The sequence below is a fragment of the Camellia sinensis genome, chromosome 4 (genome assembly GCF_055761805.1).
Source record: "Camellia sinensis isolate YWXY chromosome 4, ASM5576180v1, whole genome shotgun sequence".
NCBI classification, from domain to species: domain Eukaryota; kingdom Viridiplantae; phylum Streptophyta; class Magnoliopsida; order Ericales; family Theaceae; genus Camellia; species Camellia sinensis.
In genome coordinates this window covers 181,202,564-181,228,736 of record NC_138964.1, presented here as the reverse complement: position 1 = coordinate 181,228,736, position 26,173 = coordinate 181,202,564, and the positions used below count along the sequence as shown (strand labels likewise).

General features: G+C 31.4%; 1 protein-coding gene across 1 annotated transcript; it reads right to left on the bottom strand.

Moving 5' to 3' along the window:
* Positions 1-479: 479 nt before the first annotated feature.
* Positions 480-5,478, bottom strand: LOC114277355 (basic endochitinase). The gene is made up of 3 exons (XM_028219244.2): positions 4,909-5,478; positions 4,613-4,766; positions 480-990 (listed from the first exon to the last, which is right to left on the bottom strand). Exons 1-3 carry the CDS (start codon positions 5,354-5,356, stop codon positions 621-623), a joined length of 972 nt encoding a protein of 323 aa, XP_028075045.2. The 5' UTR covers positions 5,357-5,478; the 3' UTR covers positions 480-620.
* Between the last annotated feature and the right edge of the window lie 20,695 nt (positions 5,479-26,173).

Sequence of the window (26,173 nt, the reverse complement as noted above, 5' to 3'; positions counted from 1 at the left end):
ACAAACACTCATTCCATTATAATGGATTCTAGTGAAAAAAAACTAATCAGGATGCTATGTAATATTCATCCATCTTTAAAATCAATTAAAAATCACTTTTATAGTAAGACTATAAATCAAGATTTTTATTTGTCCAGAATCCTATATCCAAAATTGTCAATAAATGGTCTAGATTTATTTCATGCATGAATGTTTACAATATTAATTTAATTTTTACCACACAATCTCAGTAATTTTCTGACATAGTTTTTCTAGATAAATAGAAATGAAAAAATTATAGATCTTATGATCAGTAGAACTAAAACTATAAGCAGTGCCTGTATATGCTGTTTATACATCATTCATTCGAATTGACTTTTTGGTATAAAATTAATATTGTTTACATATCATTTTTTAAAAGTAAAAAATAAAAAAAAAAAAAAAATAGAGTAGACAACAATGTGTGATGTGATGCAAGAACAGTCATGACAAATAATCACTTAATTGAGAGGCAGTAGATTCTTTATTTCTTAATATGTATTAGGTTAGATAGATCCCAATTTGGCTGATCATAGCTCCGCCAAACATTATTTCACATCAACTTATTCCAAAATGAGACTGAAGTAAAACCATAGAGGTGCCTATGCAAAAGGCCTTTGGTTATTGCAGTCAAGATTGCCACCATAGCCTACTCCAAATATGTCACTGTATCTCTTATAGAACCCAATTCGGTCCTCTTGCTGTGAAACAGAACCTTTTCCACATTCGATTCCTCCATTGATGATGTTGGTCATGACACCATAGCCAGGGAGTCGACCCGCTGCTCTGTCAGCACTAGACGGAGTCCATTGGCCGGTGATGACACTGTGGCAAGAGGGTTTTGGTGATTGCGGCGTCATCCAGAACCACAATGCTGTCTTGAAAGATGTGGTTGGGTCAGTTGCAACTGCATCTGGGTTGTTTATCAGATCATACCCTATGGCTTTTCCTGCTTGACCATAGTTGTAGTTGCTGTCAAAGTCATAGGCCAAAGTTAGTATCTTGAAATGTACATTTATCCAGTGGCGACTTCAGGAATTTTTGTCAACGGTGTCAATCAAAAACTTAAATACCATATAACTTACAGAAAATTCACATTAATCATTATATCACATATGGAGAAAAAAAATCAACAAATTAATTTAAATTCTAAAATTATAAACAAAAATATTTCAATATATTGATACTATTATTTAAGCAAAAAGACATGCTAATACACGAGGTTCTACAATTGACCACGACGAGATTTCATATTTTGAAATCGTTGCATAATAAGCTCATTATCAACACTATCAAATAGTGGGTTCAAAAAAGTAAGATTTAAAACTATGAGTTCAAAATTGTATTTTAGTGGGTTCAATTGCTAATTTTTTTTCCTAAAATCTAATATTTTTATAATAATAATAATAATAATAATAATAATTCAGCCAGGGGTTCGGGTGACACCCCTGGCCAAGCCTTGGAGCCACCCCTGCATTTATCTGTTAGATTTTGGAAAAAAGCTTGGTAGCTCAAATGGGAGAGGACTTGAATATAGGCCGAATGGGTGTTGGCCGGATCCTGCTCGGACGACCGGATGAAAGATTGTCTGCCGTGGTTGTCACCTTTGTCTACGGCGACTGTTAGCCTCTTCGCCGGACGACCGACTGGACATCCGCCCAGACGATCGGCAAGGTAAATTTTGAGCCATTTGAGCTAACCTCATATTCAAGTTACCAAGCATTGCTCTAGATTTTGTGTTGTATTTCACTAAATAGCCAATGATCAAAGTTAAAAATATGAAAGATTCTGTTTGTAACAGGGCGGCTCAAGTGGAGTGGAGGCCTAAAGTAATTTTTGCATTTAAAACAAACAATATATTACTAGTTTTATTGAAAATTTATTTTCTTTAGTTTTTTGGAATGCAAAATTATATGGCACACCATCCTGACAAATCTCACCCCATTGCCGCCGCTACTATCACTCTACCACTTTAGCACCAGCACCACCATCCTACCACCGTCATCATTGTCACCACCACTCCACCTCCACTATTTCCCCTACCATGACTACCTCACAACCCCCACTTGTGGCTAGAGCCAAGATTTTGACATAAAAGGAATAATAATAAAGTAAAATGTTATGTCTATAATAGTGTCCCCCACTCCCGCATGCCGCAACTCTAACAAACTTAATTTCCGACTCTAACCACGACACCGATTTGAATTATGATGGTCATTCTCAAAGAAAAACAAGTATTTTATTGAGAGATTTCATTAAAAAAATAAGTAAACATTCTACATATTTGTACACAAATTTATCTCACACGTTCACACACACAAAAATCAAATAAAAATAAATTAAGAAGTATTATCAGAGAGAATAAAAAATAAACATTTAAAGGTAGATTTCATTATAAAAGAAATATTTAAATGATGCAAATCATGGATTTTTTTTTTAAATAAAGACAAAATAAAAGTATAAATTCAAATTTAGAGAGAATAAATAAAACAACTATATTATAAACCTATACTCGTTGGCAGAGCCACCATGTGATCAGGGGGTCACGTGCCTTCCCTGGTTTTTTTTTTTATATATATATTTTTTATATTTTTTTATTTTTTTATTTTACATATGTATATAATAAAATTTTGAACAAAAATAACATTTAGAATAAAATGTTAAGGGTATTTTTAAATTTATGAAAATAATAGTGATTGTTTTATCGAAAATAAACTGACTACAACAAATTATATTTTTATGTATGAAAATTTTGTGAAAATATCTCAATATAGAGGTAATAACCATCATTATTAATATGCAAATATAATTAAATCTCACTATATATATATATATATATGTAAAAATTACTAGAGTATGAGTTATATTTGCATGTTGAGTTCACCCTTCATATGTTGTTTTACTATTGGTTGGTAATATCATATGTCAATAATGACGTGATATCACTATTATATGAAATTTTTACTCAAATTTTGTAAAAATTTGATTTATCTTACTATTATATAATTTATATTAAGACTTAAATATATGATTTTAATACATTGTCCATAATACACTAGTTACACGCAATATTTTCTTTTCGATTTTACTCGAAATTAATTGTAAAATTTTATGTGAAATACTTTTGTAATAATTTATTTAAGTTTTAGTACTTAATATTAATTCAAAAATTATTATTATCTTCTTATTGTTGGTTATGAAAAAAAAATTAAAGTTGTAATCAATAAATACCCCTTCTGATTTAGTTTTCTGATTTCACCACTACCTATACTAAAATATAAATTTTAGAAGGTGGAAGACTATGCTCCCTTTGTCCCTACCACCATCTCTACTATCATCACCATCACCTTTGTGACTGTTACTATTATAACTAATATATTAATTTAACCTCGCAATCAAATATAAAAAATAAAAAATAAATAAAATAAAAGTTACTAAAAAATATTTGTTGCTGAAACAAACGCCTTAGGATCCTCTAGAGTGTATTCTCTAGAGTGATCTCCTAAAGTAATCCATCCAAGGGCTGAGATTCAGCCACACCAAAACGATGTTGTTTTGGAGAATAATTTGAAGAAAAAAAAAGAAAAAAAAAAGAGAGAGAAAGAAAGAAACCAGGTCAGCCATAGTGAGAAAGAAATAGTGATGGTGTCTGTGAATCTGTGATGAGAGACAAGAAGAGAGAGAGAGAAAAGGATCCCCATTGACCCAGATGTTGCTATCTCTTACATTGTAAGGCTTATTGTTGTTGAATTTTGAATTCACCTTGCCTTATATGAAACATGTAGAGTGACTGTAATCTTCTTCTCTCTCTCTTCTTGCCTCTCTCTCACTCTGTTTTTGCTCTCACTTCTGTGATTTAAATTATTTTTTTTTTGTAAAATCGTTTGTATATGTGTTTTTTATTTATTTATAAATATATATATATATATATATATCATCTCAATGTTTTGTCTAGATCTATAAGGAAAAGAAAGGAAGAAAGGAAGATGAAAAGGAAGGAAGGGGTGGTGCGGCGGGGGAGGACCGCCGGAAGAGGAGAACGACTGGGGAAGGGTTGTCGGAGGGATTGAGAGTCGTCGGATCTGGTGGGGAAGATGGCCAACGATGGGCTTTTGTTTTGGTTATTTTCAATTTCTTGAATCTGAAAACCCAGCCATGACAAAGATTGGCCAAAGATTTGGGGATAATTTGTATATTTGTATATTCATTTGTATATTTGGCCAAATTTCTTGAATCTAAATCTGGTTTCTTTCTTGAATTTTTTTTGTATATGAATCTGAATCTGAGGGGGGATATACAAACAATTTGGGGATATAGAAACAAACATCACAGCCATGGCACCATCACCATTTCTTGAATCTGAAAACCCAGTCATGGCACCATCACTATTTCCTGAACGCCATGGCTAACTTGGTTTTTTTTTTTTTTTTTTTTTTAAATTATCACAAAAACGATGTCGTTTTAGTGAGGCTAAATCTTAGCCCTCAGATGAGTCATTTTAGGAGATCGCTCTAGAGAATACACTGAGGATCCTAACGCGAAACGCACAAAAGCGTGATAGAGTTGAAAGAGAGAGAGGAAAAAGTTTACATACTATGAAATTTGGATGGGACCTCGACCATAGTATTTTTTACCAGGAGCACATGGCCATTGTTGACTTGCAACACAATAGTCCCCAGGGTTCCCTTGTTCCTTAACAAAGCAATATCCCCATGCATATGGGCCATCCGGCGCAGTTGGCCACCCACCTATACATGTTTTAATCATATACAAATCCATCAATTGTGTTTCTTTTCATTATATGTTCCTCTCTTTTTTCATGTCATAAATTTAATTCACCTATTTCACTTAAAAGGATTGAAAAACATGATGAATTGTGAAAGGTTTTACCTGTAGTTTCATGTGAAGTTTGGCCTAGAAAGGCCGCAATCTCTCTTTTGCGAGTCACAGTATCTCCAGTGGTTCCAAAACCTCCAAAAGCCTTGGCAGCAGCTATGAAAGCATCATAAGTGTAAAACCCTTTACCGGGGCAATTGGCATCGTTACGGTGCTTCAACATCTGATCAAAGAGGGTCCTGCTAATGATAGAGCTAATATCACCTCCACTCGGGGTCGGTGTTGGTGTAGATGGAGTGGATGGGGATCCTCCACCGCCAGGGCTACATTGGCTCTGGCAGCCAGTAGAGCAATACGGCGAGGTGTTGCCACAATAGCCATATTGGCTACAACACAACCCTCCGGCACATAGTTTTCCTCCAGCTTGGCTACCGCATTGTTGAGCCAAGGCGACGAGGGAGAAGGAGAGGATTGAGAACAAAACTAGTATCCAAAGCCTCATTTTTCTCCTAAGCTTTTTGTGAGGTTGGAGATAATAGAAGTGGGTACATATAGTCCATGAAGTGGGGATGGAGGAAGGTTTGTTCCTTTGATTTTTGAATACTATTCAACCATGGGATGTCATCATCAGTTTAAAAAAGTCTTCCCACCTACATACTTATAGGCACACAATTTAATTTCTTTTAAATAAAAAAATTACAGTAATTAAATGTAAAATTGTGTGACTATAGGAGATCCCAACTCTCAACAATACTGGATGGCTTTATTTCTAATCTGAAAAAAAAAGAGCAAAACATCACATCATGTGAGACCCATACCAACATTAGTGTTCCTCTTTTAGCGGTCTCAACCATTTTTCTTTTTAATATAACTGATGGCCTATTTTAAAAAGTTGGTTGAAATTTTTTTTTTGATTTTTTTAAAAAAAATATATAAAAAAATAAAGAGAAATATGATCTAAAAAGTTAAAAAATTAACTTTTTAACTTTTAACCTAATTGTCAAAATAAGCTGATATATTTATATGTTTCTCTGTTCCAAAATATTAATCTCTTTTGGAGAATTTAATTTTTTTTAATAGCATAATTGTTATAGTTAAAAAATATTTACTTTTCAAAACTATCCTTTGGTAATATAATTGTCATAATTATACATTTTGTATATATTAATTTTAATGAATTTAAAAAAATTAAAATAAATAATTTATATTATCTTAATTTTTAATTTTTAATTTAGAATTAAAAAAATTAATATTTTAAAACAATAAAAAATAAAATAAGAGATGTGTGACAAGATTTTTTGTGAGCTGACCTAAAAAGATTCTCTGTGTGTATCCCAATAAGCACAATGACTTCTAGAAGGGGGTTGGCTTCGTTTCAATTTATGACCGGATTAAAAGTATTGTTAGTTCCGTAGGTAAGGATGGAATTAAAGAAAAATTATGAGGGTTATAGACCTTCTATTTTTGTAAAAAATATTATTTATCATAATACTTTAAATATATATATATATTATTTTATAGTTATTCTTTATAAAAAAATATATATTTTTTATTATTCTTTCATCTTGTCATCTTTTTCTATTTTTATCAAAAAAAAACTTTTTCATTCTATTAGAGATTGTTTTTATGATATTAATTTTTTTTATGTATATATAATTTATATATCATATTGTAGATACATGTGTGTTTGTGTACATGGTATTTTTTTTTTGTTTGGCCCCTCTGGTAATGAAATCTTAGTTTCGTTCTTGTTTGTAGGGGCTCACCACAAGTCCTGTTTTGATAATCTGAACTGTTTAATGTGTAGAACTCGTCGAGTATTATATGTATATAAAAAATCACTTTGATTGGATATCGATAACTACGTGATCAAATCAGTTTTGTATAAAAAAATGGACAGTGATTTTTTTTTGATAAAAATCTGATTCGACGAGATAGTTATCGATATCCGATCAACGTAATATTTTATATTTTATAAGTACATAGTACTCGATAAATTTTGTATATTGAACGGTTTAGATTATCAAAACAAAATCTTTATTAAATTCCTACAAATCTAATAATACCCTCCAATCCGATCAATGATGGGAGGAAAGCCCAGCCCTTTCTAGAATACCTTTGTCGTGATGTTGATCCAACAATCTAACTAGGTTAGTTTAATTAGTCAAATCCTGAATCATTTCACTCAATTAGAAAGGTAAATATTCATGTTTTGCGACGGGCAAGATTCCCCGCACCAAATTATGACCTCCAACGCAAAATTTGATATTTTTTATATTACTATATATATATTTATTGGTCATCTTACTTTTTTATTTTTTTTTATAAAAATTAAAAAAATATATTTATTTAGATCCTTTTAAACATTTTTAGGTAAATTATAAATACACCTCTTGAAATTTAATTAAAATATGAATCACCCTTGTTATTTTGGAAATTACATGTTTCTAATTTAGTAATAAATTGTCCATTTTATTAATAAATTATGAAATCAATTAATAATTTTTAATGATATTAAAAATAGACTTTAATTAATAATTTTTGTTATTTTATTATCGTATTAGAGAGCAATTGTGAATTTTATTTTTTTAGTTAATTTTATTAAATAAAAAATTTTAACATGAATGTATTTGTAATTTTTGAAATTATAGAAAATAATATGTGCTTTAAGTAAATTTCAAAAAATATATTTGTAATTTATCTAATATTTGTTAAATAATAATAATAATAATAATAATAATAATAATAATAATGTAAGAGAGGAGAGGAGATGTGATGTTGGCCTAAATCCATATCGAGTCTGACTATTCTGTGATGAGCTTGATGTGATCTGATATTCCTAGTAAGAATAATGTTATATGTATTAATTAATGTATTAATTTATATATTAATTGATGATATAGTATAACTTAAATTTTTTTTAATATTTATAATTTATATAATAAATAGAATTAATAATAATATTATAACTAATATTGATACATTAATTAATATATATAACACCGCTATATTATTAATGTTATTAGTGGGGGAGTAGTGGGGATAATTGCGGGACCACATGTACATTAGTCAAGCTCGAATTAATGTTACAGCGCATGAACTTATACGATAAGTGGTTGTTTGGAGTTTGCTTTTATTTTTATTTTTTAAAATTTTTAAATTTTTTTATAAAATATATAATAAAAAGTAAAGTGAATGATGTGATAATTTATATAATTTTTTTACTTTTTGACTTTTTTAATTTGTTCCCAAACCATTCTTAAATGAGATTTTTTTTTTTTTTTTAGCAAAAAATATGTACAGAATTTGTAAAATTATACAATAGTCTCGTTTATGTAATTAACATTTTTTAAGTGATTATGCTGCCACATCAATCCCAGATTCAATAAAAGAAAATGTTATATAATCTTTTTTTTTCAATCAATAAATCGCAATTACAAATATAACATAAAAAGAAAGGAAAATTGACCTAAGGTCCCTCCTCTACTTTTGATAGGAAGAAAAGTTCAAAATAATATGTTTTGATGGCTAAGATCTCTCAAATTTATTTTAGGTTATAAAGTACCTAAATTACCCGTTTTTTATAACATAAATTTGTTTGAATATTATATTGTTGACTTTACGGTGAGATTTTGAAAATCGAATTCGCAGTGGAGATTTTGTCAGAGATTGCAGTGGAGTTGACGAGAAATTTGTTTGAATATTACATTGTTGACTTCACAGTGGAGATTTCGTCGGAGATTTCAGTGGAGTTGACGAGAAAGATTGCTACGATCGTGTAGATTTCGTCGGAGATTTCAGTGGTGTTACAGTGTGTTGATCGCGTAAATTTTCAGAGTTGAATTAGATTTGTTTTCGATGGAGATTCCACATGTATTTTGATTTTTGTTTTGAATTTTTGTTTACAGAGAGGCCAGCTTGATAGAGTTGATTTTTATTTTTGGAATTAATTTTTGTTTCTCTGTTTTTTGATCAATTTCAAAGAGTGTTGACAGTGTGTTGATCGCGTAGGTTTTTGAGTGGAGTTGAATCAGGTTTGTTTTCGATTTAGATTTCACATGAATTTTGATTTTTGTTTTGAATTTTTGTTTAGAGAGAGGCCAGTTTGATAGAGTTGATTTTTATTTTTGGAATTAATTTTTCATTCTTTGTTTTTTGATCAATTTCAAAGAGTGTTGACAGTGTAGTTAATTTTGATGTTTAGAGTTCATTTTTCATGCTCTGTTTTTTATCAACATGCTGATCAATGATAACTTTTGTTCTACATTTTTTCAAACCAGAGAAATTTCATTTTCTGCTGGTATAGTCGAGAGAAAATTGTAAGTTTGTTATTATAATCCAACGAAAATCACAGAGAAAATTATAAATGCATGTGGACATATTATTAGAAGTTTCTAATGCAGATAGAATTTGAGAAAGTGCATGTAAGTTCATAAATTTCTCTGGACTTTTATTTGTAGTTCAGAGAAAATTATAAGTTTGTTACTCACTTTCAGTTTGTAATTCAGAGAAAATTATATGTTTGTAGAAGATGAATATAAGTTTTTGTTTCTCTAAGCGAAAGTTATTTTTTGTGTTTTTTCTTTCAGTTTAGATGGACAATGCAGTGTTTTTTGTTATCTTGAAGGTGTATATTAGTTTGTAAATTTCTCTGGATTTTTCTATGAGTGCAATATTGCAGAATGAAGCATAGAAAATTGTTAGCTTGTAGTGAGGTGAAAATCACAGAGAAGCCTATAATTTCATAACAAATATTCTGTGTGATTTTTTTCTATGATTGTGTTTAATAGTTAGCAGTAAATTTCTCTATGATTCTCTCTGGATTCATTATGTTTCTGTGATTTTGTTTTTTGTCATATTGAAGGTGAATATAAGTTTGTAGATGTCTTTGGACTTTTATTTTAAGTCCAGAGAAAATTATAATTTTTAGAAATTTTTCTGGACTTTTATGTTGTTCTTGTGAAGTGTTTTTATGTTAAACAAATTATTTTTCTTGTTTTTTCTTTCAGTTTCAATGGACAGTGTAGTGTTATTGCTATGCAAATATGCGAATAATACTATTGTCATTAATGTTTCATGTGAATTGAATTTTGAGGAATTGGTTGGCATTTTGTGTAAAACATGGGAGAATTTGAAACCTGAGACTATGTGTATTTCATATTCTATTGTGATCTGAATTGTATGCTTTGAAATAATATTGATTTTTTGAATATGTTGAGGGTTGTTTGTGCATGCGGTGTTGATATAGTTGATATTTCAGTTACTAGATGCAATACTTCTGATGAAGTGGATGAAGTGAGATCTAATTGGGTAGATGTTGTGGATGGTGAGTGTGATAGGCTGGTAGCTATTGAAAGGGATTCACTCTCTAAGTTTCGTTCTCACCAAGAAAATGTGTTATTGTCAGCTGGTTGGCGAAATAATATTACGAGTGTTGGAGAAAAGTTTGAGGGTGGTGTGGTTGAGTTTCGTACTTTTTTATGCAAGTATGCTATTGAGGTTGGTTTTCAGTTTACGTATGTTAAAAATGACAAGCTGAGGGTTACGGCAGAATGTGCATATAAGGAATCAAGGGAATGTATATGGCGTATACATGCTTCAGTTGAAAAAACAAATGGGTTCTTCTACATAAGGACTTTGAACAATGAACATACGTGTGGTGTGGCGGTTCGTATGAGTAAACATGCTAGAATGACTTCCAACTTAGTTTTTGGGTTGATACTTGAAGAGGTAAGTGCAAAATCTTTAACTCGTCCAGTAGACGTTGTCAAAGAAATGAAAGACAAGTATGGGGTCTCAATCAATTATAACTGTGGTTGGTTGGGTGTTGAAAAAGTAAAATGTAGTACATATGGGGATTCTTGTTTGTCATTTGATGAATTACGGTGGTATTTTGATGAGACATTGAAAAACAATCCAGGTAGTCGTTTTGAGTTAGATTTTGAAGATAACAAGCGTTTCAAAAGAGTGTTTGTGGCTTTTCATGCATGCATTGCTGGTTTCAAATATTGTCGGTCATTGCTTTTTCTTAATGGAACATTTTTGAAAGGACGATACAAAAAATTTATGCTTGCTGCAACGGGAAAAGATGGGAATGAAGGTAATTGTATATATATATATAATTTTATCTAAATATATGAATTTTTTATACATGTAGAAATTGAGTGAATGTGATTTTTCTCTGACACTTTGAATTTTCTCTGGTTTTGGCCACTATGTAGATTTTCTATGGTTGTGGCCATTGTGAGAATTTTCATTGGATTTTGGTCAGTGTGTGAATTTTCTCTGGATGTTGTCATTGTGTGAATTGTATCTGTAGGTGGTCACTAAGTGAATTCTCTCTGGATATTATGATTGTGTGAATTTTCTCTGTAGTTGGTCACTAAGGCAATTTTCTCTAGATGTTGCCAATGTGTGAATTTTCTCTGGAGTTGAGCACTAAGTGAATTTTCTCTAGATGTTGGCAGTGTCAAATTTCTTTGGTTGTTTATTGTTCTATTTTTCTCTACATGTGTATATCTAATATGTTTGTTCCTATTTGTTTTGTAGATTTTTTTCTTGTAGCTTTTGCTGTTGTTGATGCTGAGAATAAAGACAGTTGGTGTTGGTTTCTTGTACATTTATGTGGAGTATTAGGATCAGAAAGGGTGATAAGTTTCATATCAGATCGACATTGTGGTATTGTGGAGGGAATTGCTAGGTTTTTCCCTAACTGGTTTCATGGATTTTGTCTTGAACATCTAAAGAGAAATTTGAGGGATAAGTTATCATGTGGAAACACAAATTTGGTTAGGGAGACGATTGTGTCCAAGTTTTCAGAATGTGCATATGCTCTAACAAAGGCATCATTTCATTTCAAGTTAAATGAATTAAAAAGTGAGGGGGGAGACATTGTGAGTGTTTTCTTGAGAAGTTTACCATATGAAAATTAGAGTGATACATATTTTGCGGGGAAATGTTATGGTGAGATGTATTCAAATGTTGCTGAGTCATTCAATTCATGGATATGAGAAGCTCGGCACTTGCTAATAACAAATTTGGTGGACATGATACGGTTGCAAATCATAAATATGAGGTCTGATAGGAGGTTGCTCTCTAGTAAATGGAATAAAGTTCTGTGTCCTCGTATGGATAGTGTATTGGAGAAGTCTTTTTTGGATGGGAGGACATGGAATGTGAGTTTATCATCTGATAATGTCTTTGAAGTGCATTGTTTTCCTTCGGTTATGGTTGATCTTGGGTTGAGACCTTGTTCATGTCGAAAATGGGAAATAAATGGGTATCCATGTCAACATGCTGTTGCTGCAATTTTTAGGAGTGGAAATAATTTGAATTCATTTGTTGAACCATTTTTTCATGCTGATATGTATTGTCAAGCATACTCGTTTTCGATTGGCCCAGTTCCAACTATTGAAAAACCTTTGTGTAGCATATTTTACCTCCATTGAGCAAGAGACTAGCTGGGAGGCCGAAAAATAACAGAATTGCTTCTACTAGAGAGTTTAAAAGGGTGATTAAGTGTAGTCGTTGTGAGAGTATTGGTCACAATAATAAGAGGACATGCAAGGAACCTTTGTTAAATAGTTGAGGATTATACATTTTATTGATTGAATAATACATTTGATGATTACTTTGTGTATTTTGTTTTGTGAAATGTATTTTTTAGACAGTGTATATAATAATATCAATCAAAGTCATCCAGAGAAATTTTTCAATATCGGTTAAAGTGTGCATTGTGTTTGTTGATAAATACTATAGGCAGTGAGTTTGTAATACCTGTCAAATTCATCCAAAGAAATTTTCCTATAGCAGAGAAAATTCTCTGTGTATTGTGTTTTGAAGCTTTAAATTCATCTACATAAATTTGACAATGGCAGAGAAAAATACTATATGGATTGTGTTTTTTGAATTTGATAATTGTTTTGTACTAACACAGTGCATTAGAGATTGCATGATCATATAGGCACCTTCTTTGGCACAATATGAGTTAAATTTCTCTGTGAATTTTTGGTAACTTCATATCAGTCATTTCAAGAAATGTGCACACGAGACAGAGCATACACAAAATTATTGCACTAAGTACAACCAAGAAACAAAATTAAGCTCTTTTGAAATTTCTCTGAATTGAGAATTTCTCTGGACTATGGAAGAATTTCTCTGGACTCACTTCAACTCAGAAATTTTTGTCAAAGCCAGAGAAATTCCTCCTCTCCAAATCACTCAACCCAGAGAAATTCACAACTCAGAAATTCTATTTTTTGTCACCATTCGAATCCGTCAATTTCATCCGAAGAAATTTTTCACTATCAAAGAAAACTATCTGGGCATTGTGTTTTGAAATTTGAAATTCATCCAGTGAAATTTTTCAGTGGCAGATAAAATTACTGTGCACTTTGTGTTTTGTTGAGTTTGATGATTGTTTTGTACCAACACAAAGCGTTACAAATTACATGATCATATAGGCATCCCCTTGAGACGATACAAGTTAAATTTCTCTGTGAATTTATACTAATATCATACCAGAGAAATTTCTGCAGACAATTTTCTCTGTGTGGATTTTGTTGACAATCACAATAAAAAATATATATATATTTAACCATTGATAGGTATGAAATTTACATTAGTCGAAATAAAATAAAATAAAAAATTTTAGTCAAGAAAGGATATATACATATATGTCAAGTATTATCATTCCTTCAATGTATCAACAAAAAACTGAATGGTTAATACTGTATGGATATATACATATATGTAAGACAATTTTTTCTGTGTGGATATGTACATTGTCTTCCTTTCACTAGTTTCACTATTACATTTTTTGTTCTTCTTCTGGAGGTATTTCAATTGGTTCAGTCCATAAGCGGCCAACTTTAGTCACAAATCTCTCTATGAGTTCTACCCTCATCAACCTTATCTCTTGTGTGGACAATTTGGAGCTGATAGGTTCATGCTTCTTATATTGTTTCATTATATAGCAGACAAAGAGAATATAATCCAGACTGCATACAAATTATAGCCATAATCCAGACTGCATACAAATTATAGGTATGGTTAGTTTTAAGAAACATGCAAATCAGATTATCTTATTTATAGATGTATGAAACTTACAAATCACTTTCTTGTTGTGGAGCATTGTTGACATACTCAAAGTCGTAACTTGTGTTTTATGAGTTTATCAATTTGAAAGAAAGTTGTGATTAAGCCTCTATTTCAAGGCAAGCTTTCAAAAAATTCTCCACATAATCTTGCTGCAAAAAAATAATTTTTAAATAACAGAGAAATTTACAGACAAATCAATGGGATTCTATGAAAATTATCATTACATAAAGATTATGATGGATCAGAGAAATTTACACTTGTTACCAATTGTTTTGCATCTTTGACATATTTGTCTTCTGCATCATCCCTTCTTGGCCTCAATGAGTTGTAAAACCTCTATAAATTGTCTTGTTTGTCTAGGACAAGCAAGGTCCAGTGATTTCCATGTGTAGACTTCTCATTACCTCCAGTATTTATTAGGAAATTGAGGAACATGTAGTTCCTTCATGCTGTTTCAATATGCTTGTCAAATAAGGACACTCGAAAAGCTTGATTTTCTGTCATCTTGATGAAATTATATGGTCAGTGAAATTCAAAAAATGGTTATGTTTTGAGAAAGTTGAAATGACAGGAATTTAAGAAATATACACAGAGAAATTTTAAATGCACACAACTAGCCAGGGAAAATTAGACTAGTGACACAACTGACTTCAAGAAGTATCTTAAGAAGAGAAAATAGTAAGTAAATTCCAGAGAAAATCAAATAAAATAGTAGTAACATACTAAGCTCATGGATGTGAAAAAAAATGAAGTTGGTTGCTGTTTTTCTCTCATTTGGTCAGCCAAAAGGATCTCTCCATAACCATCAATGACCTGAAAAATATGATTTATAATTGTAATATTGGTTTATAAAGGCTGATGGAACATTGTAAAGAAATTTTGATAAAAGACTTATATTGTTGGCAATTTCTTTTTGCTTTATTAGGTTTCCAATGTCTTCAAAGGTAATGAGATTCAACTCACTTGTTCAAATTAAAGCCCTACAAGATGACAAAGAAGGGATTTAATTGTTGTTAATGCAATCTAAGTTTGTAATTTGTTGTTTGTTATCTTCAATTTTGTTTGTTGTACTTACTCAAGTCCAGACACATTTGATATGTGCTACAAGATGTCTTTTATATGATCTTTTAACAATCTTGAAATCGGTAGAGTTTATGGAAAGACCCAAGACTTTCTGATGTTTGTAGGTGGAGGCAAGACGTACGCATCAGCATCAAGTACTTTTTTGTCCTTCATGGTTTGCTCAGTTTGCTTCGCAGCTTGTTTTGAAGCTTTAGTCACTTTCGCAATTTTGGGATACTTAAATTCTGAATCGTGCTTCTTTTCCTTCCTTTCTTTTGCCTTTGAATTTGTTATCATTGATGTCGAATCTTTTTTGACTGTAGATAGTGAAAATATCAGTAAAAGTGAAATTTCTCTGAAGTGATGATGATATTTCAATATGTAAATTTATTTGATTCAATATTTTTCAGTTACCATAGACTTATGTCTTTTGTTTCGGTTGTTCTTTGTGTTCCATTTGTTCTTGTTGGGTTGGTGGTTGTTGTTCCATTTGCATTCTAACTATACACAGTGGAAATCAAACAAGCCCTAAAAATCGAATAAGAAAATAGACAGAGAAAATCAAATGAGCAGTAGAAATCAATAGAAATAAGCGGCAGAAACTAACGTGTTCAAAGAAATATAACTTCCAGAGAAAATTACCAGTGACATAGAAAATTATAATAAATAGAAATTTCTCTGAGTTATGTTGCCACAAGGACATAACTTTTTGTGACTCAAGATTTTCACTAACCTTGTGGTTGAAGTTGTGTTGGTGTTCGGTATGGTTGTGTTGCTAGTTGGACAGATAGTTCTTGAACTTGTTCATGCAATTTAGCATTTTCAATTTCAAGCTCCGAAATTGAATTCCTCAACTGTTGGATTGTTTTTGTATCGTCTTCTTTTTGAACCTCCATCATCCTTACTTTCATTTGGATTGTGCTATCTCTTTCTTGAAGTTCTGAGTTAAGTGATGTGAAGGTTCTTATTGCAATATCCTTTTCAGCAAGTAATTCAATCCAATTTCTCTCTTCTTCTTTTTTAGATTGAGAAAGTGCCTTTAGTCTTTGACGTAGATCAACAATTTGGGCATCCTTTGATTCCTTACATTCTTCAGGCTGATGTATTGTTGAGCCGCAAATGTTATCACGTTGTTGGTCCATCGGCTCATTACATTCTTCTTCATCACTTTCCTCCTTATTTTCTTCTTACTGTTCATCTTCTTCTTCACTGTCTTCTTCTTTCTGTTCATTTTGTTCTTTGTCTTCTGCTTCTATTTTTTCACTTTCTTCTCTGGCTTTTCCTTCTCCACTGCTTGCTTGATCTTCTTGTCCATCGCTGGCATCGTATTCTTCTATGTTGCCTTCTACTTCTTCATTGAATTTGACAATTGCTTGATGTTCAGATGAATCTTGTAATGTCTCCTTGAATTTGACAATTGCCTTTTTTGATTCTTTCTTCGTCTTTTTACCAAGGCAGAACTCTTCTGATGGGTTTTTGACTAGCTCCTTGTTATCTATCTGTATTTCATTAGAAAAATGTTATAAAATTCACTGAGAGAAAAAATTCAAATAAGGAAAATAAAATTCATCTAAATGATACTAATGGGAAACAAACTTTAGAGAAAATTGTATAGGCCAGAGAAAATGACAGACAATGAGTTAATTTTATGAGGCAGAGAAAATTATGAAACAAGCAACATAATTTAGATATCAGAGAAAATCAATCAAGGCATATAAGTTAATGTTTGACTATAATCGTGTCAGAGAAATTTGGATTCCAGATAAAATTCATTAGAAGGGTAGAAATAAACAGTGTTTATCAAAGATGCAAGACAAATAAGTTATGGACCAGAGAAAATTACACACAAGGAGAAACAATTTTATGGGCCAGAGAAAATTATGAAACAACTAACAAAATTCAGATATTAGAGAAAATCAATCAGGGCATATAAGTTAATGTGTTACAATTGTGGTCAGAGAAAATTGGATTGCATAGAAATTTAGATTGCAGAGAAAATTGATTACAATAGCAGAAATAAACCAGTTGGTACCAAAGAAGAAAACATAAATTGATAGTTCAGAGAAAATTGATCTTAATCAATCAATGCACAAGGGGGGAAACAAAGCAGTGGTCAGAGAAATTTTGAAATTTCACTGAGATTTCAGTAGCGATAAGAATCTAACCTGTCGAGGTACAAGAGAGTGGACTGGTGTCTTCTGCAACTGTTTTGTCAAGGTTTGCAGGTTCCACTTGGCACATCTTGGGAAGTCAGTTGTGTTACCGTCTTCCGAGTCAATGATAGTTGCATGTTCACATGGCCAATACTGTGATGAAAATTAAAGTAAATAAAATTTTCTAAACGCACAAATTTGTAAGTATGATAACTGCAAATTTGAATGGATATTATACTTACCAGCAATGCAATGACACACCTTTTAACTTTTTCTGGAGTTTTGTGCAATGCCATGATAGAATCAATCAATGTTGATGTGATTGCTTCTGGCCAATCATACTGTTTCATTGATTCAAGAGGTTCCACATACTTTATAAAAACCCACCCTATTGAATTCTCACTTGTTGCAAAAAATAGGGTGAGACACAAGTACAATGTAACAATGATTGCTGCATCTTTGAAGTCAGTTGGTTGCTTGCCTTTCATTGCTTTGACCAAGGCATTTTTAAGAACAGGACCAGTGAGCCTTGTGTCCTTTTGGAATCTTTTCCTTAGAAATGCAGATTTTGACTTTTTAGAGTATTTTAATGACATGGCTCCTTTACCTCATTCCAAACTAAAAATCAAGATCATGTCATTTGTTGTAAAGGTTAGGTTCTTCTTACCAATTGTGAATACTTTTGTTTTTTCATTGTAACATTGGATTATGGCAACTACATCATCATCGGATTTCCTAGATTTCTTTGGATCCATCCTTCTAGTGGTTAGAGCTTGGATCAAATACCAGAATGGGGTCTTTTGAAGCTCTACAAGTTGTTTTGAATTGAATTTAAGTGTTTGAAAAAAGGAGACAACAGATGAGAGGTTGGATCGGAATTGAATGCTGTAGTGAGCTCTCTTTCTATGGAGTTTAACAGGTTTTTTCCCCCTTGAGCTTGAGTCTTTTGAAGTTGGAGTACTCATCTAGATGCTAGTTGCTTCATCACCTTGGACTTGTGTGTTTTGGCGAGGAGTTTGTGGTGTTTTGCTGCTGGTTTTTGATCTTAGATCATAAGAACACTAAGAGAGTTGTTCTTTCTTGCTTGGTGTTTCTAGTGTTTTGCTACTGGTTTTTTATCTTAGCCCATAAGAAAACTGAGAGAGTTTCTATTTTTTGCTTGGTGTTTCCGGTGTTTCGTTGCTTTTACGTTTTGCCATTTCTAGACAATGATTAAAACATAAATATGTCAACATTAAATCCCAGAGAAAATTGAACATGCTAGCGAAAATTGGACATGTCAGAGAAAATTACAGATAAGGGAGAAAATTGGAGATGTCAGAGAAAATTACAGATAAGGGAAAATTACAGAAAATTGGACATGCCAGAGAAAATTGGACATTAAAAATTAAATAACAGAGAAAATCAACAAAGCATCATAAACATGGAAGAGAAATTTTTAATAATTGTTAAAATTACATATAGAAGTAAACATACCAAAGAAAATGAATGACAGAAAAAAGTAAACATGGTAAGCCAAAGAAAATTTCTATTCTACAATTAGCAAGATAAAATAAACAAAGTAATGTAAACATGTCACTGAAAATTACACCACATTGAAATCAAGAATTGAACAAAATAAACATACCAGAGAAAAATACACATTCCGGAGAAAATTACACATTCTTGAGGAAATTTCCATTCCAGAGAAAATTTCAATTTATAATATTAAAATTCCAGAGAAATTTACATACACAACCAGAGAAAATTAACCATGATAGAGACACACAAGGGAGGAAAGTGGTGTGATGTGATCAGAGAAAATTATAACTACCAGAGAAACTTAGACAGGCAAGAGAGTAATAGACATTCCAGAGAAAAATACATATTCCAGAGAAATTTACAAAGCAGAAAAATTCATAGACAAAATCACATAAACATGTTCAAGAATAAGATCAAAATACAGAGAAATAACTTTTTCTCAAAATACACATGTCAGAGAAAATTCAAAGAAGAAACATTCATTCCAGTCCATAATATTAAAATTTCAGAGAAAATTAAACATGATAGAGACACACAAGAGAGGAAAGTGATGTGATGTGGTCAGAGAAAATTATAAATACCAGAGAAACTTAGACAGAGGCAAGAGAGTAATAAACATTCTAGAGAAAGATAGACATTCCAATTAAAAATACATATTACAGAGTAATTTACAAAGCAGGAAAATTTATAGACAAAATTATAGAAACATATTCAAGAATAAGATAAAAACACAGAAAATTACTTTTTTCAAAATAAACATGCTAGAGAAAATTGAAAGAAGAAACATACATCAAGTAAAAATCAGAGAAATTCAAATGCGAGAGAAATTTACAGATAAAATCACACAAACATGTTCAAGAATAAGTTCAAAATACACAGAAATAACTTTTTTCAAATTCAGGTAGCTTTTTATTACGAAATTGAAACCTTAATTTATGGAAGGTTAATATAAAATGCTATTAACTGTGTTTCCAGAGAAAATCTAGTTGTATTGTAGAAAAACTTACAAGAGATAGGATGAAACTTGAATGACGAGCTGATATGGCTTGAGATGAAGATACGACGTGACGAAGATGAACTAAGATGACGATGAGCAGTGAAAACGAAGCTCTAATGAAGGTCAGAGAAATTTGTGAGGAATGAATGGGAATGATTTTTGTAGAAGATAACGAAACTCTAATGTCAATGGTGAAGATGATGTTGAAACCCTAATTCTGCTGTTCTCCTGTTCATGAAGATGTTGGATGCTTGGAATGGAACTCAGACGTCGGAATGAGTTTCGTTTCTGTGTTGATTTTGGCAAGGGTATTTTGGTCCACAAAATAATTAAAAATGCACACCAAGTTGTTCAGGGACCTAATGCATCACTATTTTTTTGGGTGTCCTTTATCCTCTAAATTATTATTATTAAGGACCGTAAAAAAAATTCCCCTAAAAAGTAATGCTAGAAATCTCAAAAAATTTATCAAATTTTTTACCAAAGTCTCACACTCATGTAAAACATTTGGTAAAAAATTTGGTAAACTTTTAAAATCTCTAAAATTTTTCTAACATAAATCAAATTGGACAACTAAATTGTAACAGTCCAACAATAGCTGAAATCACCACAAGAACTAGTCTAAACTTAAAAAATAAAATAAAATAAAATGAACAACTGCATATATTCCCATAATAAGTGCGAAAAAAACCTCTTAAATAATATCAAATTCTTTTTCATAAAATTTAAATCGATAATCTTACACCGTAAAAATAGCTACACAGGTCCAAAGTCTCCCATCTTAAAAAAAAAAAAAAAGTCCAAATTCCAAATTCCAAATTCCAAATTCCAAATTCAACCATCAGTAATCAAAGCATGTATTATTATTACGGGTCAAAAATTTTAGAAAAAATTGCACTTTAGTACAAGTTTAGAAAAAAATAAAAAAAATACAAATCAATGAAAAATTTATCAATTTTAATAATTAATTATAATTTTTCCATAAATTTGCAAATATTTTATAAAAATACTACTAATTTGCAAAATTTTCCATTTTTTAGACTTCCCTATGTGTTTCTTGGTGATGTGAAAGGTGCCCTTATATGTGATTAGGAGGTTGCTTGGGATGATTTACATAAGTGTACTTTTTAACTTTTTGGTTAAAAAAAATTAAGAAAAAAAAGTTGAGTGTTTGGGATAATTTTTTGACTTTTTACAAAAAAATGTGCATTATAATATTGTAATAAATATGTAAATTACTGTATTACCCCCATGCCTCTATGCGTATCGACAGTGCCTCACGTGATGGCCAATACGGCTTGGTTTTTCAATGTGGAACGGCTTGACGTGAGAAGATATATATGCACAAAGTTTAAAATTTTATTTTATTTATTTATTTATTTTTACATGTTTCCTATTCACACGTGATGTCTAAGTTATACTTGTTCACTTCAATTTGTGACAAAATATTTGGTTTTTTTTTTCTTTTCACCTGCTTGTGCAAATATTTTATTTTAATTTTTTTTTTCTAATTATTTTGATTATGTAACAAATTTAAAAAAACAATTACAATGTATTATTTTTTGTAAGTTTTATTTTTTTTAATTATTTTGATTATGTAAGAAATGTAACGTGTATACAAAATTAAATGGTGTTGGTTATTGCAATATTTTTTTAGTTGTTGCAAATTTGGTACAACAAATTATTTCATTATAATTAATGATATAATAATAGAATCACTTTCCACAACATACATCCGCCACAGCAACAAATGCGTCGGCCTTAAACGTGCCCTTGCTGTCACAGTGCATATGTAATATTCGCTCTAATAGTTGCCATATGGGAATTTGAGTCCCCTGGCTCTATGATATCACCAACCTAGGTGTATTCGGGATGGTCGGGCATTTACGGCGCAACGTACTTATCGTCGTCTGGGATTTCTAGCATGATTGTATCAAATTGACTATTCCGGCGTATGAAGTTATGTAAAGCCATTGACGCACATACAAAGGGCACTTGATCAAAAAAATTTATCTTTGGCACATTCGGCAAAGGCCCCCACCTTGACTTCCAAGCACCAAATGTTCGCTCGATACAACTACACAAGGACGAATGTGCCTTGTTGAACCGTTCAAACACGTTTTGTGGTATTCGGTTGTGATAGGCATTTTGATGATATCAATACCCCTTGTGTGGGGCTAAATATTCTGTCTTGTTGTTGTACCCGCTATCGACCAAGTAGTATTTTCCTACACATGTAGAACAATATAACTGATAAATATGAAATGGTAATTTTTTTAAATTGTATAATGACTTTTTCACTTTAAATTGGTCGCAATTTCAAACTTCAAATCATATGTTGAACCAGTAAAAAAAACATGTAATGTTCGTACTTGTATACCCCCAACTTGTTTTTTTGTTAGGACGTACTCCTACATTTTTTTAATTCTTATTTGAAAATCGATATAATCTGGTATTTATAGAACCAAAAACATTTTGTTACCATCACCTATGTGATTAATTTTTTATATCTTGTCAAGTGCATTGTCAAGCGGGAATTTGTGTCCAAGTGTGAGGGTGTGGGAATCGATGTTTAGGCTTGGTTGTAACATAGTGCAACACCCTGTTGTCGTACATGCTCCCGTCCTAACCAGCGGACACAAACATGAAGCACAAATCAAAGTCACAAAGGACAATAATATTTTGCATTGGCACACCTTTCCAACCGTAGTGTGAGGAGGCATATTCATTGGAGACACGGGCCATAACGTGAGTGTCATCTAGTGTCCCAATGCAGTCCTAAACAAGTAAAAACTGCAAAATGTAACTTCTTATTGCATATTTTATGAATGACTTTGTCGCAGAAATTTTTTTACATGGCATTACCTTGAATGGCCGGTACTACCGTTTAGAGCGTAAATGTGGATGGTCCCCATGTTGGACTTGATCGGGTCCTACTCTGAATTGACATAGATGGTATCATAACTTGCAAAACCTCATGGAAATGCCGTGACAATGTCTCCTTTGAGTGTTGGAACCGTTCTTGCAAATTCCTCCGTGAAATTCCCTACAAAACAGAAATGAAAATTGCTACATTTTCTTCGAGCGGCACCCCATGCTCCCACTACGGTACTGTCAACCCAAAATTGTGTAGAGCGTCACACAACTTCAAGAACACTGGTCGAGACATACTGACTGCATCTTCAAACTGGACTTGCTGGCCATTAAACAGCTCGTACATCCATAATCGTCCCGACAAGATTGATGTATTTCGCAAGACTTGGTAGTAATCGTTGTAATAATACATTGCCGCAATGTTCCACGCTTCTACCAAGTTGTGATTAGTTTCTACAACCATTTCCCGCACAATTTCATCGATTGCTTCCTTTAACGGTGCATTTCTGTAGATGTTACTAGGACCGGCTTTATCTGTAATGTTACGTATACGAAGCTAAAAGGGTGACCAACAATGGAGGAAGAGAGAGAGAGAGAGAGAGAGAAAGAAGGGCTCTGCCAATCTTGCAAGCAAAATTGAATTTTAAAACCAATGTGAAGGAAAAGATAGGCAAGGACAATAGCATGGCAGCCCCATGTAGGCTGCCTTGCCAAGGATTTCAATAAAGTGCATAATACAATAAATTTGTTTTACTAATATGAAAAAATATTTTACATTTTTCTGAAATGATATAATTTTTCTTACCACAAAATATAATATTTTTATACACTACAATAATATTTTGTTCACTTTGAAATATAAACATTTTCATTCAATACAATCATATATAATTTTTTTGACTATATGGTACACCCCACAAATTGAACTGAACACTAATCAGTCAACGAATTTTCATAAAATAAATACTCATTATTATGTTTTATAATTTTTATCAAAAATGATTTTGAAAAACATAGTACTCTATTTTGAAAAAACTATTTCGACAATTATTAAGGCTCTGTTTGGTAACCATTTTGTTTTCAGTTTTCAGTTTATATTTATAAAAAATTAAAAAAATTATCATAAAAACTTATTTGATAATTTTTTTAGTTTGTAAATGGTTGTCGCAATTTATAAATTTGAGGAAAAAACATAAGCTCAAAAAATGGGTTTACATTGGTTTTTAAACACAAATTTAAAAATTTTACTAACAATTTTTTTTTTTCAATTTATTTTTGTCAATTAACTTTTTTTTTCAATTAATCTTTTTAATTTTTTTTTCAATTATAATGTGCGTGATCCCATTGTCATAAAATAATAAAAAATAAATATGAATATTTTAAACCTGAACAAACATATTTTTTAGTTTATATTTGTGATCAATTTTAAAACATTTTGTTTAAACCAAATACACACAAAACTGACGATTCTTTTAATGTGAAGAAAGAGATGGGTAAGGACAAAAGTGGCTGCCCCACGTGGGTTGCCTTGCCAATTTTTTGATTTCTCAATATAATATTTTTTGTACTAGTATGAAAATAAAAATTATACATGAATTATGAAATGATATAACTTTTTGTACCACAAAATGTAATATTTTTGTACAATATAGTAATATTTTGTTTACTTTGAATTTTCATAAAATAAATACTCATCATTATATTTTGAAAATTTTATCGAAATTGATTTTAAAAAAACATAAAAATACTCATCATTGTTTTGTAAAAATATTTTTCAAAAATTATTAAATACTCAGCATTATTTTGGAAACTATTTGTATTGGCAGCTCACTGTTGTCATCACAATCTTCTGCATCCATAGGGGATGGCACGTCTTTCGTTGCGACAGGGTTGAAATTAGTGTCGAGTGTCCAAGCAAAATTACCCATTGCTGTGGCACCTTCGTACACCCTTCACATAAGTTCCACGTGCTCCAACGACTTCGTTTTGAACTTCATAGCATTCTTGTCAATTTGGAAAAAAAAAATTACACACATGGAAGTAAATTATAATTGCTTTAGGAAAATATGAATGGCTATATCAAATATTGTTATATTGTAGTTAAGCAGCATGCAGAAGAGAAACTTGAAATGGTCAATGTTAGATAATGTCTCAATGGGACCACATAATTAAATGTGGTGTTATCATTTATAAGAAGCCTACAATTTAAGTGATTCAATTTAGTTAATAGGCTTAAGGGTATATGTGTTATGGACCTAATGTGTAGATACTAGTTGTATAATTTCTATTTCTATGAGGAGCAGAAATAGAAATTAAAACATATTGGTTAAAGTTGGTTTTCATTACCTTTCAATTTTAAAATCAATAATAATAATGGTTAATTTATTAGTTTTTATTACCTTTCAGTTATGAAACCAATAATGGTTAATTTATTGGTTTTCATTACCTTTCAGTTATGAAAACCAATTACAACCTTTAAAAGGTTATGGTCCCTATTCCTTCCCAAGAGTGAAAAAACAAGAATACTGTTTTGTTTTCTAAATCCTCTCAAGGAGAAACATAAGGCACATAAGGGAAAGGATTAGAAGGCAATAACATAGTCAATATCAAAGGTTTTATTGACAATCAGACGCTTCCGTTTAACCGTTCATCGATGGATTCAGGTATGTTGTTTTAGTCTTGTTTTCTTGATGATATACATGGTAAATGATCCGAAACATGAAGTTCTGAAATTTATGTTAACAAGTGGTATCAGAGCGGTTATATCGTGTGTATCATCAGAATAGATATGCTTTTATTCATCCTATTTAGTTTCTTGGAATCAGATTCTGTTTTTTGTATTTCTGTTTTTCCCTCTGCTGCAAATTCTGTTTTGTTTTCTGGAAATGGAACATAATTCGGATGGGTGGTTCATTTTTCAAATGATGAACATCATGTATTTATATATATATGTATATAATTGGGATTGCTGCAGATTATATAACATATACGGGGTAACAAATTTAGAAATCTTTAAATTTAATGTAATTTCATACAACGTCTACAGAAATTTAATTTTCTAATGTTCTAAATATAAGTCAATTCAAACAAGATGTCACAAAAGTGATCTCTCTTGTCTTGATTGTTTTATATGGAATGTTTTGAAGTTCATGTCTGTGTATCTCATGCGGGTATTTATCAGTCCAAAGACATGATTAATACTTGGCAGAATTACACACACATTTTGTGGTGATAAACATGTGCCAATTGTCAAGGAAACCTAATGTGAATAATAAATCCATCAAAAGATAGATTTGTTATTTGACATAACTTATTGTCAATGTTTGATCATTACAACAAGAATACCACTTACAGTTAATATCACTGCCCAAAGGCTTGGTATTAATGTTGTGCTAGATATCTTGAAATGTTGTTATTAAATTAATTTATTTAGAGATTATCTATTTGGTAACTTAATGTGAGCATAATTGTTTAAAAGGTTATCCTGTTGAGGCGAGGCCTTATAAACCTCATGAACGAAAATTGAACTCTAAAACCATTAGCAGCTACTTTATTGGCTATGCCGAACGATCACGGGGTTACAAGTTTTATGATCCCACAAATAGGTCAATAT

What these genes read in the sequence shown, in the direction of transcription:
- LOC114277355 (XM_028219244.2), bottom strand. Translation starts at nt 5,356, where the DNA reads ATGAGGCTTTGGATACTAGTTTTGTTCTCAATCCTCTCCTTCTCCCTC. An exon ending in AACTTCACATGAAACTACAG is followed by an intron (nt 4,767 to 4,908) that starts GTAAAACCTTTC and finishes AAACATGTATAG; the next exon opens with GTGGGTGGCCAACTGCGCCG. An exon ending in GGTCCCATCCAAATTTCATA is followed by an intron (nt 991 to 4,612) that starts GTATGTAAACTT and finishes TGACTTTGACAG; the next exon opens with CAACTACAACTATGGTCAAG.